Here is a 15,719-nt window from a genome sequence, read left to right on the forward strand (position 1 = left end):
CCGTACACGGTAGCGAACCGTCCGAGATGAGGGTTTATCAAACCCATATGGCCATACAACATAAGTTCACGCCTACAATTACACCCTGCAAGTATAACTAATGATAATCGAATTGAGGATTTCGTTCTAAACTCGTATGTAGAATGTTTGTTTTCCTGTACTTGTGTTCACTTAGTTAAGAAGAAATGTTTATGTTTTCTCATCCCAAATATAAGTTCAAAAGAGTAAAAGTGGGACTATGATCTCACCTTGAGCGCAAGAGTAAATAAGTACTTCGAAAAGTAACGTGTGCAAAGAACAATGCTAGTCTTGACCTAAACAAATAGGTTGTATCAATAACGATAGTCACAATTGGTCAAAGATGTTCAATTAGTCCTATGGCTCGTTACGACTCGATTATGTAGCATGTGAATCAATTTGTCAAGTTTCATGCAAGATACAAGTATAGAAACAAGTTAGGAATGTTGCATAATCATTTGGTTAAGTTTGACAAAAAGTCAAACTTTGGTCGGAAAAAGTCAACACGTTCGGGTCGGGTCCCGAACTATTTTTCTGAGGTTTTTAATCATATATGAGCATGTTAGAACAAGTTACATGTGAATTGGAGGTGCATAGCATAGCAAACATTATTCGAAAATTGACAAAGTTGGACAGACCACTTTGGCGCGCCGCGCGGGTATATGGCGCGCCGCGCCATTACCTGTGCAGAGAAATCTGGCAGTTTTTAAGTTTTATGCATGAACCTAACTTCAAACAATCACCATTTATGACCCGCAAACAACAAAAACATGTATCTTATATCATCGGAAAGGTATTTTGACAAGGAAAACAACTAAACACATTTCAACAATCACATTTACTTTTACAACAACCAAAATCACATTCAAAGCTCCTCATTAAATGCATTCAAGTTCATAAATGAAATTTGATGATTCGGCAACCAATTTACATGAATGATATGCCGTTTCGAAGGTGATCAAGCATACAATACAACCTAACACTTACAAATAACATTTCATGTCATTCAAAGCATTAAATGTTCACATTAAATTCTATCAAACCCTAACCAACAACATCAAAATCACTAATCATGTTTATGAAGTTTTCTAAAACAACCTACACATCAAATTGAAGCTAGTGATACTAGGAACACATTTAATACATGCATTTATAACATTTAACAACATTCAAACAACCAAATCACCAAATCAAACACACCAAAGTTCATATTCAAACTAGTTACTTCAAATAACGAAATCGAACATATAAATCATATATTCATGTTAGACTTGAGCCATAGACACTAATTAACAACTTTATAACTTAAAAACATCAAGAACACAAAATCTAGTGATTTTAGAAAGTTACCCAAATGTAATGAAATCGGTATGGAATCGAAGAGGAAGTTGCAAGGATTCCAAATATGTAATTTGTTTTGATTGATGCTTGCTCGATTTGATTTAGATGATGATTCTTCAAATTGGAGAATTGAAAGAAAATATGGAAGTAGAAGAAGAAAAGGGAAATGAAAAAGAAAAGATGGGGTGGGGTGGGGGTTGACTAGTCAAAGGCTAGTCACCTCTTTGATCACTTGGCAAAACTAGTCCCTCAAGTTTGATTTCGGGTGCGTAAAATTTCCTAAACAAGGTAATTTAAAATGGGTATTAACAGAAGATGTTATAAACAAATAACGGAGTTGAAAATAGTATAACGGAAAAAGGCGGGATGTTACATTACCTACTCCTTAAAAGAAATTTCGTCCCGAAATTTAAGTAGGCGTAGTAGTCGTTGTTTCTTTCTCGGGATCTTGCGTTTCCGGAACCGGAAACAAGTGAGGGTATTTCCTTTGCATTTGGTCCTTCCTTTCCCAAGTAAACTCGGTCCCCTTTTGGCGTTCCAACGGACTTTAACAATCGAAATTCGGCTTTGTTTCAATGTCTTGACGGAGGTGTCCACAATTTCTACCGGTTCTTCCACAAAATGAAGCTTGTCGTCAATAGTAAGTTCCTCGAGAGGGATGACGATATCGGGTTCGGTAAGACACTTTTTCAAGTTAGATACGTGGAAGGTAGGATGAACAGAGTTCAATTGAGGTGGAAGATCTAAACGATAAGCAACGGTTCCAATACGCTCCAAGATTTCGAAAGGACCAATATACCGCAGATTTAGCTTCCCGCGTTTCCCAAAATGGATTACACCCTTCCAAGGTGCAACTTTTAACATTACTCGGTCACCGACTTGAAATTCAAGGTCGTTGTGTCTTTTATCGGTATAGCACTTTTGACGACTCCGGGCCGTCCGAAGTCTATCTCGGATTTGAACGATCTTCTCGGTGGTTTCGTAAATGAGTTCGGGTCCGGTGATTTGCACGTCACCTACCTCGGCCCAACAAAGAGGTGAACGACATTTTCGGCCATATAGCGCTTCAAAAGGTGCGGCTTTAATACTCGCGTGATAACTATTGTTGTAAGAGAACTCGGCGAGAGGTAAGTGCTTGTCCTAAGCTTTTCCAAAATCAACCACGCAAGCTCGTAACATGTCCTCTAAGGTTTGAATTGTACGTTCGCTTTGTCCATCGGTTTGAGGATGATATGCGGTGCTCATGTCTAAACGCGTTCCCAACGCTTCTTGCAAGGTACGCCAAAATCTAGAAACAAAACGACCATCTCGGTCGGAGATAATCTATAAAGGTACACCGTGTCAGGCTACGATCTCCTTGATGTAAAGTTGTGCAAGTTTCTCCATTTTGTCCATTTCTTTCATGGCAAGGAAGTGTGCGGATTTGGTGAGACGGTCAACAATAACCCAAATAGTATCATAACCGCCCGACGTTTTTGGTAGTTTGGTGATAAAATCCATCGTTATCCTTTCCCACTTCCATTGCGGGATTTCGGGTTATTGAAGTAATCCGGACGGTCTTTGGTGTTCGGCTTTAACTTTGGAACATGTCAAACACTTGGAAACATAAGTAGCTACGTCCCTTTTGATGTTCGGCCACCAATATTGTTGTTTAAGGTCATGGTACATCTTATTGGCACCGGGGTGGATCGATTATCGTGACTTATGGGCTTCATCTAAAATAAGACTTCGTAGGTCCCCATATCTAGGCACCCAAATCCTTCCGGCGAAATATCGAAGTCCGGTCTCCCTAACTTCGAATCGAGAGACGATAATATTCAAGAGCTCGTGTGAAACGTTTTCATCCTTGAGAGCCTCATCTTGGGCTACCCGAATTTGGCTATTAAGGTTTGTGTGAATGGTAATGTTTAAAGCTCGTACACGAAGAGGCACCGCTCTTTCCTTTCGACTTAAGGCATCGGCTACTACATTTGCCTTTCCGGGATGGTAGCGAAGATCGCAATCGTAATCGTTTAAGGTTTCAATCCACCTTCGTTGTCTCATGTTTAGTTGCTTTTGATCGAAGATGTGTTGGAGACTTTTGTGATCGGTAAAGATAGTACTCTTGGTTCCATAAAGATAGTGTCTCCACATTTTTAGTGCAAAGACAACGGCCCCGAGTTCGAGATCATGTGTCGTGTAGTTTCATTCATGAATTTTGAGTTGTCGAGAAGCATAAGAAATGACTTTCGTTCGTTGCATCAACACACACCCAAAACCATGTTTCGAGGTGTCGCAATACATAACAAAATCATCGTTGCCTTCGGGAAGTGACAAGATAGGAGTGGTGGTTAGCTTCGTTTTCAAAATTTGAAATGCAGATTCTTGTTCGGTTGCCCAAACGAATTTTCTTCCCTTATGAGTTAACGCGGTTAGAGGACGAGCAACCAAAGAGAAATCTTTGATGAATCTACGATAGTATCCGGCGAGACCCAAGAATTGACGAATGTGAGTAGGAGTAGTAGGAGTCTGCCATTTACTAATGGCTTCGATTTTTGATGGATCGACTTTAATACCTTGATCACTTACAACATGACCAAGAAATTGAACTTCCTTCAACCAAAATTCACACTTGAAGAATTTGGCATAGAGTCGTTCTTGTCTTAAAAGTTCAAGCACAAGTCGGAGGTGTTCCTCGTGTTCTTCTTTGCTTTTAGAATAAACCAAAATATCATCGATGAACACGATAATGAATTTGTCAAGATACGGTTTGCATACGCGGTTCATAAGATCCATGAACACCGCCGGTGCGTTAGTGAGACCAAATGGCATGACAAGGAATTCATAACTACCATAACGAGTTCGAAAAGCGGTTTTGGAGACACCTTCCCCCTTAACCCTTAATTGATGATAACCCGAGCGGAGATCGATTTTTGAATATACACAAGACCCTTGTAGTTGATCAAAGAGGTCATCGATGCGAGGAAGAGGATATCGGTTCTTAACCGTCAATTTGTTTAGTTCATGATAATCAATGCACATTCGTAGGGATCCGTCTTTCTTTTTAACAAAAAAAATCGGAGCGCCCCAAGGTGAATGGCTAGGTTGGATAAAACCACGATCAAGTAGTTCTTGGATTTGACTTTGCAATTCTTGCATTTCGGATGGAGCGAGTCTATATGGTGCACGTGCTACGGGTGCGGCTCCCGGAATAAGATCGATTTGGAATTCAACCGGTCGATGGGGTGGAAGACCCGGCAATTCGTCAGGAAATACATCAGAATAGTCACTAACAATTGGCACATCATCGATATGCTTCTCATCGGACTCGACTTTCTTAACGTGAGCAAGGATTGCAAAACAACCCTTACGGAGTAGTTTTCTAACTTTAATGCACGAAACGAGGTTGAGTCCGGGGCAACTCTTATCACCATAAACAATCAAAGGTTCACCATTCTCGATAGGAATTCGGATTGCGTTAAGATCACAAAGGATGTGAGATTTCGTTTTGGCTAACCAATTCATACCGATTATTACATCAAAGCTTCCTAGTTCCATGGGTATCAAGTCAATTTCAAACTCATTACCCAAAATGTTTAATGTGCACCCCCGGTAATATGTGTCGGCACTTAATATTTTCCCGTTGGCCACTTCAATGGTATAAGTGGTATCTAGTGGGAGTGGTGGAGTGCTAAAAGAATGAATCAAAGTCTTGGATACAAAGCATTTATCGGCACCCGAATCGAATAAACAAGTAACATAAGTGTTGTCGAGAAGAAACGTACCCGTGACTAATTCATTGTCATCTCGGGCTTCCTCGGTGTTGATGTTGAAAGCTTGGCCGCGCGTATTGGGGTTATCTTTCTTCTTCGGGCATGCGTTTCTATAATGGCCGTTTGGCCACATTCGTAACAAGTGACTGTTTTTGGAGGATTGGGCCCTTTTCGTGCGATGGGGGCGGCGCTTGTGCAATTGTTGGCCTTATGACCAACTCCTTGGCACCGGTGGCAAATTAGCTTGCCGCATTCACCTGAGTGGTGCTTGTGACATTTGTTGCAAAAAGGTTGAGTTCCGGCATAACCTTTCTTGCCGTCGTTGTTGAAAGGCTTTTTGGTGAAGGTGTTGTTGTTGTAGTTGCTTGATGGAGTGGCTTCCCATTTCCTTTTGTTGCCACCCAATTTGTCTTCGGCCTTAGGAGCCGGCACTACGATTTCATCAACCGTTTCAATCAATTGGCGGGCCATGTTCAAAGCGGCTTGGTGATTAACGGGTTTGGATGACATCACTCATTGTTTGATGCTTTTTGGAAGACCGTCCATATAGAGTTCAACCCTTTGAGATTCGGAGTTCACGAGATTAGGACACATCAAGGATAGTTCGGCGAAGCGTTGGTTGTAGGCCTTGAGATCGTTTCCGACCGCCTTCAAAGTTCTTAGCTCTTGTTCGAGCTTTCGGGTTTCTTCGCGAGGGAAATATTCAACAATCATCTTTTCCCTTAAATCGGACCAAGAGAGGGCATGAGCTTCATCGGTACCCACCTATTGTATATAGGTGTTCCACCATGTGAGGGCGACACCGGCGAAGGTGTGAGAGGAGTATTTGACCTTGTCTTGGTCCCGACAACCGCTTATGCTAAAGACGGCCTCCGTTTGTTCGAACCATCGAGTAAGAGTAACCGATCCCCCGGTTCCATCATAAGTGTGAGGTTTGCACCCCATAAAAGCCTTGTAGGAGCACCCTTCGCTAGAGTTACCGGCCCATTGGTTGTTGTTGTTGTTGTTGTTGTTGGTGGTGGAGTGATCGGCCATAGCCGCCTCTACGGCGGTGGCTATCATTCGTTGTAGAGCTTGTTCGGGAGTCTCGTGGCGTGCCACACGACGAGGAGGCATTGTTCCTTCAAAACAAAAGAATACCGTTGGTTAGTATTCTAAATAATACTAACCGTGATATGGAATAAAGATAGAGAGAAAATTATCCTTGACTCGCCTTAAATTCTCTATGTCATAATGTCGGAATGTTCATATGAGTCACCGTAATATAATCCCAGAAATTATATTACCCTAATTCATATGTGCATTCGACATTACTTCATATAGTCAAGGTGGCGCGTCAATAAAATTTATCAACGTAAGATCAAGATCGAATATGAGTTAGATATGATAGAAGAGTTCGAGTATAAATGCACAAGTAGTCAAGTAATTTCTACTTCGAGTCTATATGCCGGTTGTAGTCTAGATTCACTAATGTACCCTATGACTCGGGGTTGACACCAATGAACTCTAAATCCCTACAACCAATGCTCTGATACCATCTGTAGCGACCTGACCAAATCATGTTTTACGGCGCCGTCTACGTAGGCCCCATTACATGGTCATAAGTCTTTAAGACAAAGTTTGACCGAAAATATGTCGCATTCATTTCATAAGTGTGAGTGTTTCAAAGTTTACAAAAGTAGTTTCCATATCTAGTACATAACGATGTTTAAAGTACAAATGAAACACGTGCGACACAGTTTAAAGTAGTCAAAAGACGCTCCACGATATGCAAGTATACTCGACATCCAAAGCAAGTATCAAAAAGAATGTGCGGAAGCATGTATCACCTAATGTTCAAGGACCTGAAAAAAACATAGAAATCTGTCAACGAAAACGCTGGTGAAATCATAGGTTTAAGTAAGTAAGTGAGTAAAAGTAAGTCGAACCACAAGATTTACATCAATGATAAATAGTAATACATTCTAAAAGTTAATATTCACGAGCACCCAATTATCAAGGCTTAACATTCCGTCCGTTGAACCCCATTAATAGTGCTAGAACAACACTGTTTCTCGAAAATATATTTCATCCATAGACGGTAGCGAACCGTCCGAGATGAGGGTTTGTCAAACCCATATGGCCATACAACATAAGTTCACGCCTACAATTACACCCTACAAGTATAACTAATGATAATCGAATTGAGGATTTCGTTCTAAACTCGTATGTAGAATGTTTGTTTTCCTGTACTTGTGTTCACTTAGTTAAGAAGAAACGTTTATGTTTTCTCATCCCAAATATAAGTTCAAAAGAGTAAAAGTGGGACTATGATCTCACCTTGAGAGCAAGAGTAAATAAGTACTTCGACAAGTAACGTGTGCAAAGAACAATGCTAGTCTTGACCTAAACAAATAGGTTGTATCAATAACGATAGTCACGATTGGTCAAAGATGTTCAATTAGTCCTATGGCTCGTTACGACTCGATTATGTAGCATGTGAATCAATTTGTCAAGTTTCATGCAAGATACAAGTATAGAAACAAGTTAGGAATGTTGCATAATCATTTGGTTAAGTTTGACAAAAAGTCAAACTTTGGTCGGTCAAAGTCAACGAAAAAGTCAACACGTCCCGAACTATTTTTCTGAGGTTTTTAATCATATATGAGCATGTTAGAACAAGTTACATGTGAATCGGAGGTGCATAGCATAGCAAACATTATTCGAAAATTGACAAAGTTGGACAGACCACTTTGGCGCGCCGCGCCATTACCTGTGCAGAGAAATCTGGCAGTTTTTAAGTTTTATGCATGAACCTAACTTCAAACAATCACCATTTATGACCCGCAAATAACCAAAACATGTATCTTATATCATCGGAAAGGTATTTTGACAAGGAAAATAACTAAACACATTTCAACAATCACATTTACTTTTACAACAACCAAAATCACATTCAAAGCTCCTCATTAAATGCATTCAAGTTCATAAATGAAATTTGATGATTCGGCAACCAATTTACATGAATGATATGCCGTTTCGAAGGTGATCAAGCATACAATACAACCTAACACTTACAAATAACATTTCATGTCATTCAAGCATTAAATGTTCACATTAATTTCTATCAAACCCTAACCAACAACATCAAAATCACTAATCATGTTTATGAAGTTTTCTAAAACAACCTACACATCAAATTGAAGCTAGTGATACTAGGAACACATTTAATACATGCATTTATAACATTTAACAACATTCAAACAACCAAATCACCAAATCAAACACACCAAAGTTCATATTCAAACTAGTTACTTCAAATAACGAAATCGAACATATAAATCATATATTCATGTTAGACTTGAGCCATAGACACTAATTAACAACTTTATAACTTAAAAATATCAAGATCACAAAATCTAGTGATTTTAGAAAGTTACCCAAATGTAATGAAATCGGTATGGAATCGAAGAGGAAGTTGCAAGGATTCCAAATATGTAATTTGTTTTGATTGATGCTTGCTCGATTTGATTTAGATGATGATTCTTCAAATTGGAGAATTGAAAGAAAATATGGAAGTAGAAGAAGAAAAGGGAAATGAAAAAGAAAAGATGGGGTGGGGGTTGACTAGTCAAAGGCTAGTCACCTCTTTGATCACTTGGCAAAACTAGTCCCTCAAGTTTGGTTTCGGGTACGTAAAATTTCCTAAACAAGGTAATTTAAAATGCGTATTAACGGGAGATGTTATAAACATATAACGGAGTTTAAAATAGTATAACGGAAAAAGGCGGGATGTTACACCATGGTCGACCGTTGTCCCAGCCGCAGCGACGACTACTTTTTTTTATCTCTCCATATGAATAGCAAGACTTGGAGAACTTTGAAGACTTGGACTTCTTGCATGCTACAACTCAAAATCATCAGAGAATCACAAGAACATAACACTTATACATATGTTTGTGATTAGCAAGAGAAGTTCTATAATCTCATAGATTGTCAAAGGGGTTCTAAACTTACTATCAAATTAATATCTTTGTGAGTTTACATAGTGTTGTATTAATCCTTAGAATTGTCTTAGGATTGTCATCACTAGAAATTAAAGGGTGTGCTTTTTACTTTGTAATTAGAAGCATATATTAGCTTAGCTATCATCTTGCCTAAAGGGAACTAGGGAGTTGATTAATTCTATTGGGAATTAATACTTGTCCAAGGTGAAGACAAGTTGATCTAAGTTGGAGCTAATCTTTCAAAGGGATAGAAGGATTAGGTTTGTTGTTTAAGGAGAAGTACAAGACTTGTAAATCGGATCTTCACCGAATTTGGAGAAAGGTGCTTAGTGAAGTAAAACTCCCGATTATTGAATCAGGAAGTGGATTAAGGTGGATTAGTTAACATCCACCCGAACCACTATAAATCCATGTGTTTATGTTCTTTACTTTACATTCCGCATTACTAGAAACGTAAGCACGTCACACTTTGGTTTGAGTTGATTAAAGTGATTAAGGATTGTTCAAATCTTGTTGATCATCGAAAAAGTTTAAAAAATCGTATTAAGTAACTATTCACTCCCCTCTAGTTACTTACAGACTTATATGTATTAGTTTAAGTAATTATAAGATATCTCACTTAAAATGATTTCGTTCTCGAAATTAACAATAATAAAGTTTTAACATATCTTTAAATTATTTTCATTGTTACAAGCTATCATCCTAAAAGTTGTTCGACTACTTAACTCTCACTATTTATAATAATAATATAAATCGATTTTATTAACGAGTGTTACAGATTTCAAGTCTATTCCTGCATATGGATATTTCACAATACTCTAGGTTTATTTCATATTATTAATTGAACTCAAGAGCACTCAACAGAGGAAAAAATAGAAAGATCACAAAAAATACAAATACCAATCGTTAAATAAATTGAATAAAAAGATTACGCAGTTGGTTATTCATATTTGTCAAAAAATTATACGATAGTCATTTACGTTTATTTTTATACGATTGGTCACCAAAATATTCAAATGTTTCGTGGTTGTTCCCTCAGTCTATCGACCATTAAAATTTTTCGTTAGATTTAATCATATACTTCCATGTGAGGGAAAAGAAAGGTGCTAAGAAACACTCGAGGAGATAAAGGACGAAAATACCTTCACATGTAAGGCATGTGATTAAATTTGAAATAATTTAACCGTCGTTAGGTTAAGGGATCAATAACGAAATACTTGCATAGTTGGGTGACCAAACATGTTTAAAAAAAAACATAGATGGGTGACGAACGGTCTATTTTTTTCCTAAAAAGAAATAATCGATTTATTCAATCAATCAGCTAAACCCTATTGAGCACAAACAATCTGTAATACAATAAATAAATTCATGAGAAAATCAAATAAGGAATGTATGATTTCTTGAGTAACAAGAAAACCAAAATTAAATTAAAATTAAAATCACCCTTTTAAAACCGGCTTCCTAAATACCAGCACCTTCGCCTGACCCCCAATAAAACTTGCAAACACCCAGAACAAGTTTCTTCTCCTTTTCTTAACAAGAAAATTGAAATTTAATTTTACAAATTCTTCAAGCTTTTGAATAAAATCCTCTCAATCTTTCACCCCCATTTCATGTAATAACTATTTGCTACGCGTTTCGATTAATATGTCTCTCTTTAGGTTTCTTTTGTTCTCAATCGGAAAGAAGTCCATAGCTGCTCCTTTTCCCCCAAAAAGGTAGTAGTTAGTACCTTTCTTTATTATTTTTTATTTTATTGTTTTATTTATATATTGTGTAGCAGAATCCTCAATTAATTTTTTTTTTTTCATATCTTTTATCAGTTAATTACTGCACTTATAGGTCATTATTTGAGTATTTGTTTTGTTGTGACATCTAATTAACCATTTATTGCATTGCATCGTTGATTTATAATGTGACCTAGTTTTATGGAATATTGAAATTGTTAGAATAAATAGCAGATTTATTTGCTATTGACTGCGAATGATTACTTGGTTGAAATGGTAGGATGATAATTGTTACTCTTTAAAACTTTTTAATTATTTTTGTAAATGAGAATTTAAAGATAGAATTTGTTTGATTACTGGTTAGGTTTGTCACACAGAAGATGAGGTTTCATTCTTCAAGCTACTTGAAATCGCCGAAACCGTTATTGGAACAGACCGGGCATCGTTCGCAGACTCGGCCTGCATCCTCAAAATGGAAATCTTATCTCATTGTACGAAGTTATTGAAGTTTTCGATATACATTTACATTTTTTTATGTATATGTTTTTTTATTTATTGTTGCTATTTTGGGACTAGATATGGTTTTTATTGTTAAACTTTTTGTTAATGCAGACAACTACTGTTTTAGGTGGAATTGGGAGTGGACTTCTTTATCTTCATTTGAATGATGAAAAAAGAGCTATTAGAAAAGGTTAGATCCTTTTGATGCCTTTCATTCATGATTAAATAATAATAGATTGGAATGATTACTTATTACATTAGTTAATGTTGATAATTGTATGCCACTGATTAATCAATGTTTATTATTAAGATATAAGATGTATATTAGTTATAAATAATGACTTAGGGTCAAGTTAAGTCAAACTTTATTTGTTAAAGGAATGAATATCTTAGATTCTTAAGAGGTCACAGAATAGGTGTTTGGGTAATTAATTTGAGTTGTTTTTAGTACTACTATGTTAATGCCCAATTTCAATTTGGTAGTACCTTTTTCTTTTGGGGGTTAAATTGCTTAACGATCAACAATTGACTCTCTATCAGGACAATGTACAAATGATGGATGTGGTTCACGAAACGGTCCAGTAATTGGTGGGCCGTTCAGATTGATTGATACAAATGGTCGATTAGTTACAGAAGAGGACCTTAGCGGAGACTGGATACTTTTACACTTTGGTTACACTTCGTCCCCTGATGTGGGGCCAGCAGAACTTGCGAAACTTGCCAAGGCTGTGACTACATTAACTTCCCCTGACTCAAAGCAGAGTATGAAGATTCGACCCGTTTTTGTTACACTCGATCCGCAGCGTGACACTCCATCTCACCTTCGTGCCTATCTCAAAGGTCAGTTAATATTATATGTTGTAGACGTCGTTGGTTGGGTAACGCGCTTTAAAGGTTGGGGTAAAGCTGGTAACATTTGGTATTGACTATTGGCTGAAATGGTCAGGTTGGTTTGGGTTGACCCAACCCGAAAGCATCTTTTTCCAAATTTTTTTATTTTTTTAAGAAATGATCAATGTGTTATATATGATCCACAATACTGTATCATAACAATCTTAATCTGATCTGATATTTGCTTAAAAAACACATTATTAGTAACTGTCAACCCATTGGACCTTTTTCTTATATAACTATATATCTTGCAGCACAAACATAACTGAATTTGAATCATTTATAAGGTTCGAAATTTGTCACCTCTATTTATAATTTTGTATGTTTGATCATGGAGTACAGAATTTGATGAGAGGATAATGGGCCTAACTGGGCCTGTAGGTTCTATTAAAGAAATGGCACATGCATACAGAGTGTTCTTTAAAAAGGTTGAAGAAGATGGGGATGATTATCTCGTCGAATCTTCACACAACATGTAAGCTAACATTTCCAATTTTAATTATAACTTCATCAATTTCTTATCAGCTGCTGTTTTTAATAAAAAAATAGATGAAATTAATATTTCTACGTAAAAACTAATAGTTAGACTTTTAGTGCGGGTTGAGTTGACCCTTTTTCTCATCATTTTTATACTGATATGGCATTAAAGATGATTATGAGAACTATATTATTGTGATGATACTGATAAGCTTACTTTTTTATTAGAATAGTTTTGGTGGATATATGCATGAAAATCACACTTTACGCAACTTTCGAACACTTCAACCTGCTACTTTGTTTAACTCCACATAATTAAGTTGACCCATTTGATATATATGACATAACCCAAAACTGACCCATTTATACTTAAATTGGCTTAAGGTGTCATTTGAAGTAAACTCAAAAGGTCATAATGATTCTAACATGTATCTTTTTATGTGTATATGAAATGATTCGACAGGTATCTGATAAATCCAAATTCACAAATTGTAAGAACATTTGGGGTTGAGTATAACGCAGAGCAACTATCTGAAGAGATCCGCAAAGAATTGAACAAAACAAAAGTGTAAATGGCTCTATGCATAATCACATCATTACATAATTGTGCTTGATACTAGATTGAAGTTTCATCGTTTTTTGGAGCCAGAGCTAATTAGTTTCAAGTGGGATTTTTTTTGTAAAAAAGTTGAGAATTTAGTTTGGTAGAAGGAATCGGTGGCATTATTTTGTTAAGAAATTTGATCTTTTTTAGGTTAGTAAACTCCGAGCAAGATAACTAGGCAAATGCATATGTTTCCCGTTACTATTTTGATAGATAAAAAATAGTTGCACTTTTAATAAAAATAATAAAAGAATGATATAATACACCTCAACTGAGTCTCGAGGTCCCAAAACAAACCAGAAAAGACTACCAGCCATGGCCGAAGCCCACAACAACAATAAACTACTTATTCCAATTATTCTTCAAAATCCTTATTGAGTCGTTTCTCTGAACTTGATGGTCATGAGCTTCAAACGAACTGTCGCGTACAAAACTTCAAAGACTTGGTCCATCAAAAGCAAAATTTACTTAGCAATCAAAGGTAGTTTGGATATGATTCGAAATAGCGTTGGTCAATGTCTATGGCCAACACTCTCATGAAAAGAAACTTAGATTCTGGAACAACCTCTCAAATTTACTAAATTACAACGACACGCCATGGATGTTTTGTGGAGACCTCAACATCAGAAACATACATGAGAGATTCAATTTCGTATTCAAAAATCATGGGTAGATAATTTTAATAACTCTATCAACAAATCGGGTTTAATCGACATATTCATCGAGAGAAAAATTCACCAGAATATAAGTGACGATGGACTTAAACTCAGCAAATAAGATCGCTTTCTAATATCTGAGGATGTGACTCATGGAAATGGAACTTGGATACATCCAGGGGCGAAACTACTTGGGGGCAGGGGGCGCCCGCCTCAATTGATTTTTTTTTCAGTGTAAAATTTTTGGGTTTTTCGACTTTGCCCCAGTGGATTCCCCCCCCCCCACACCCCCCCCAAATCCTACATATTTTGCCCCAAGACCTACATATTTTGCCCCAAAACCTTCAAATTTGCTCAAAATTCTCCAACTTTTGCTCCAAAACCTTCAAATTTTGCCTAAAAACTTCAACTTTTGGCCCAAAACCTTCATAATTTGCCTAAAAACCTCAATTTTTTGCTCCAAAACCTCCATATTTTGTCCAAAAAAATTGTATGATTTTAAAAAATTTTTTGCCCCCGGTGAAAAAAATCCCAGTTCCGCCACTGAATACATCGGAATATACACTACTAAAGCTCTTGCATCATTAACCGTCAACATCAAACTCGCGGGATCAATTTAGAATGTGGAAACAATTCGTAACAAAGCTTTGCCCTAGAAAAAGGACAAATTTGAATGGCAAGCACTATTGCGACGAACGCCAACAAAATAAAAATTGAACAAACGAGGAATAGATCTAGACTGACCCTTATGCCCATTATGTAACACAAACGTGGATACTGTTGAACATATTCTAATAGAATGCTCCAAATAAGCAAATATTTGGACACAAACCTTAAATTGGTGGAACTCTCAATCGCAATCTATATCGATTATTAAACAAGCATTCGTAGACAACCAAAACATAGCTAACACCGGTTTAGAAAAATTATATGGCAAGCTAGAAAATGCTTTGCGGGTAATGATTTAAAAGAATAGAAACCTCAAAGTATTACGGATGAAGAATGGACACCAAGTATGATTATGTCACACATACAAATCCAAAGCTTCAATTGGATATCAAAGAGAATCAAGAAATTGTCATTGGAGTGGTATCACTGGTTGAAAAATCCCGACTATTACGCATCTTCATTAAATCATCAAACCAAAATTGATGAAGCACAACGGAAAATAGCTCTTAAACCATCGTAAATTTGTATCGAGTCGAAATTGGTCCAAACTTATAGTTATGATTCTATGATCATCTTGATTGGGCCTAGCTTGTATAGCATGATCATGGATCGTGACAGATATAATGTACAATGTACATGTACATATACAAAGTTATTAATAATAATATTTGTGTTATATGTTCTTGCTTTAACATAAAACTTAAATTAAATACTCCCTCCGTCCCACTACAAGTGTTCACTTACTTTTTGCACACAGTTTTAGAAAATCCCACTAACTTCATCCTCCACCAATCAGAAATCTTCTCTCTCTAGAATACTCTCTTATCATTGGTTGAAATACAAAGTGGACAATTGAAATGGGACATCCCGAAATAAAAATGTGGACACTTGTGGTGGGACGGAGGGAGTAACACTTTTATTTGACTTGTGATATCAAAGTCAAAATCAAATACGGAGTAAACAAATATTGCTCGATGGTTTTGTCGTATGTTAATTTGGGTCGAAAGCAACAACAATTCCAACAATTCCAAGATTTTACGTTTCATACATATTAAAAACACAACATACCAACAACAACAAACATAAAACAGAAACGC

General features: G+C 36.8%; 1 protein-coding gene across 1 annotated transcript; it reads left to right on the plus strand.

Moving 5' to 3' along the window:
- The first annotated feature begins 10,488 nt into the window (after positions 1-10,488).
- LOC139850484 (protein SCO1 homolog 2, mitochondrial-like) lies at positions 10,489-13,471 on the plus strand. The gene is made up of 6 exons (XM_071840057.1): positions 10,489-10,815; positions 11,189-11,315; positions 11,437-11,515; positions 11,866-12,165; positions 12,559-12,691; positions 13,157-13,471. The coding sequence occupies exons 1-6, from the start codon at positions 10,745-10,747 to the stop codon at positions 13,263-13,265; spliced, it is 819 nt and encodes a 272-aa protein (XP_071696158.1). The 5' UTR covers positions 10,489-10,744; the 3' UTR covers positions 13,266-13,471.
- Positions 13,472-15,719: the final 2,248 nt, after the last annotated feature.

Source organism: Rutidosis leptorrhynchoides, chromosome 5 (genome assembly GCF_046630445.1).
Source record: "Rutidosis leptorrhynchoides isolate AG116_Rl617_1_P2 chromosome 5, CSIRO_AGI_Rlap_v1, whole genome shotgun sequence".
Classification (NCBI taxonomy): Eukaryota; Viridiplantae; Streptophyta; class Magnoliopsida; order Asterales; family Asteraceae; genus Rutidosis; species Rutidosis leptorrhynchoides.

What these genes read in the sequence shown, in the direction of transcription:
- LOC139850484 (XM_071840057.1), top strand. Translation starts at nt 10,745, where the DNA reads ATGTCTCTCTTTAGGTTTCTTTTGTTCTCAATCGGAAAGAAGTCCATA. An exon ending in AAAAAGAGCTATTAGAAAAG is followed by an intron (nt 11,516 to 11,865) that starts GTTAGATCCTTT and finishes ACTCTCTATCAG; the next exon opens with GACAATGTACAAATGATGGA. An exon ending in CCTTCGTGCCTATCTCAAAG is followed by an intron (nt 12,166 to 12,558) that starts GTCAGTTAATAT and finishes CATGGAGTACAG; the next exon opens with AATTTGATGAGAGGATAATG.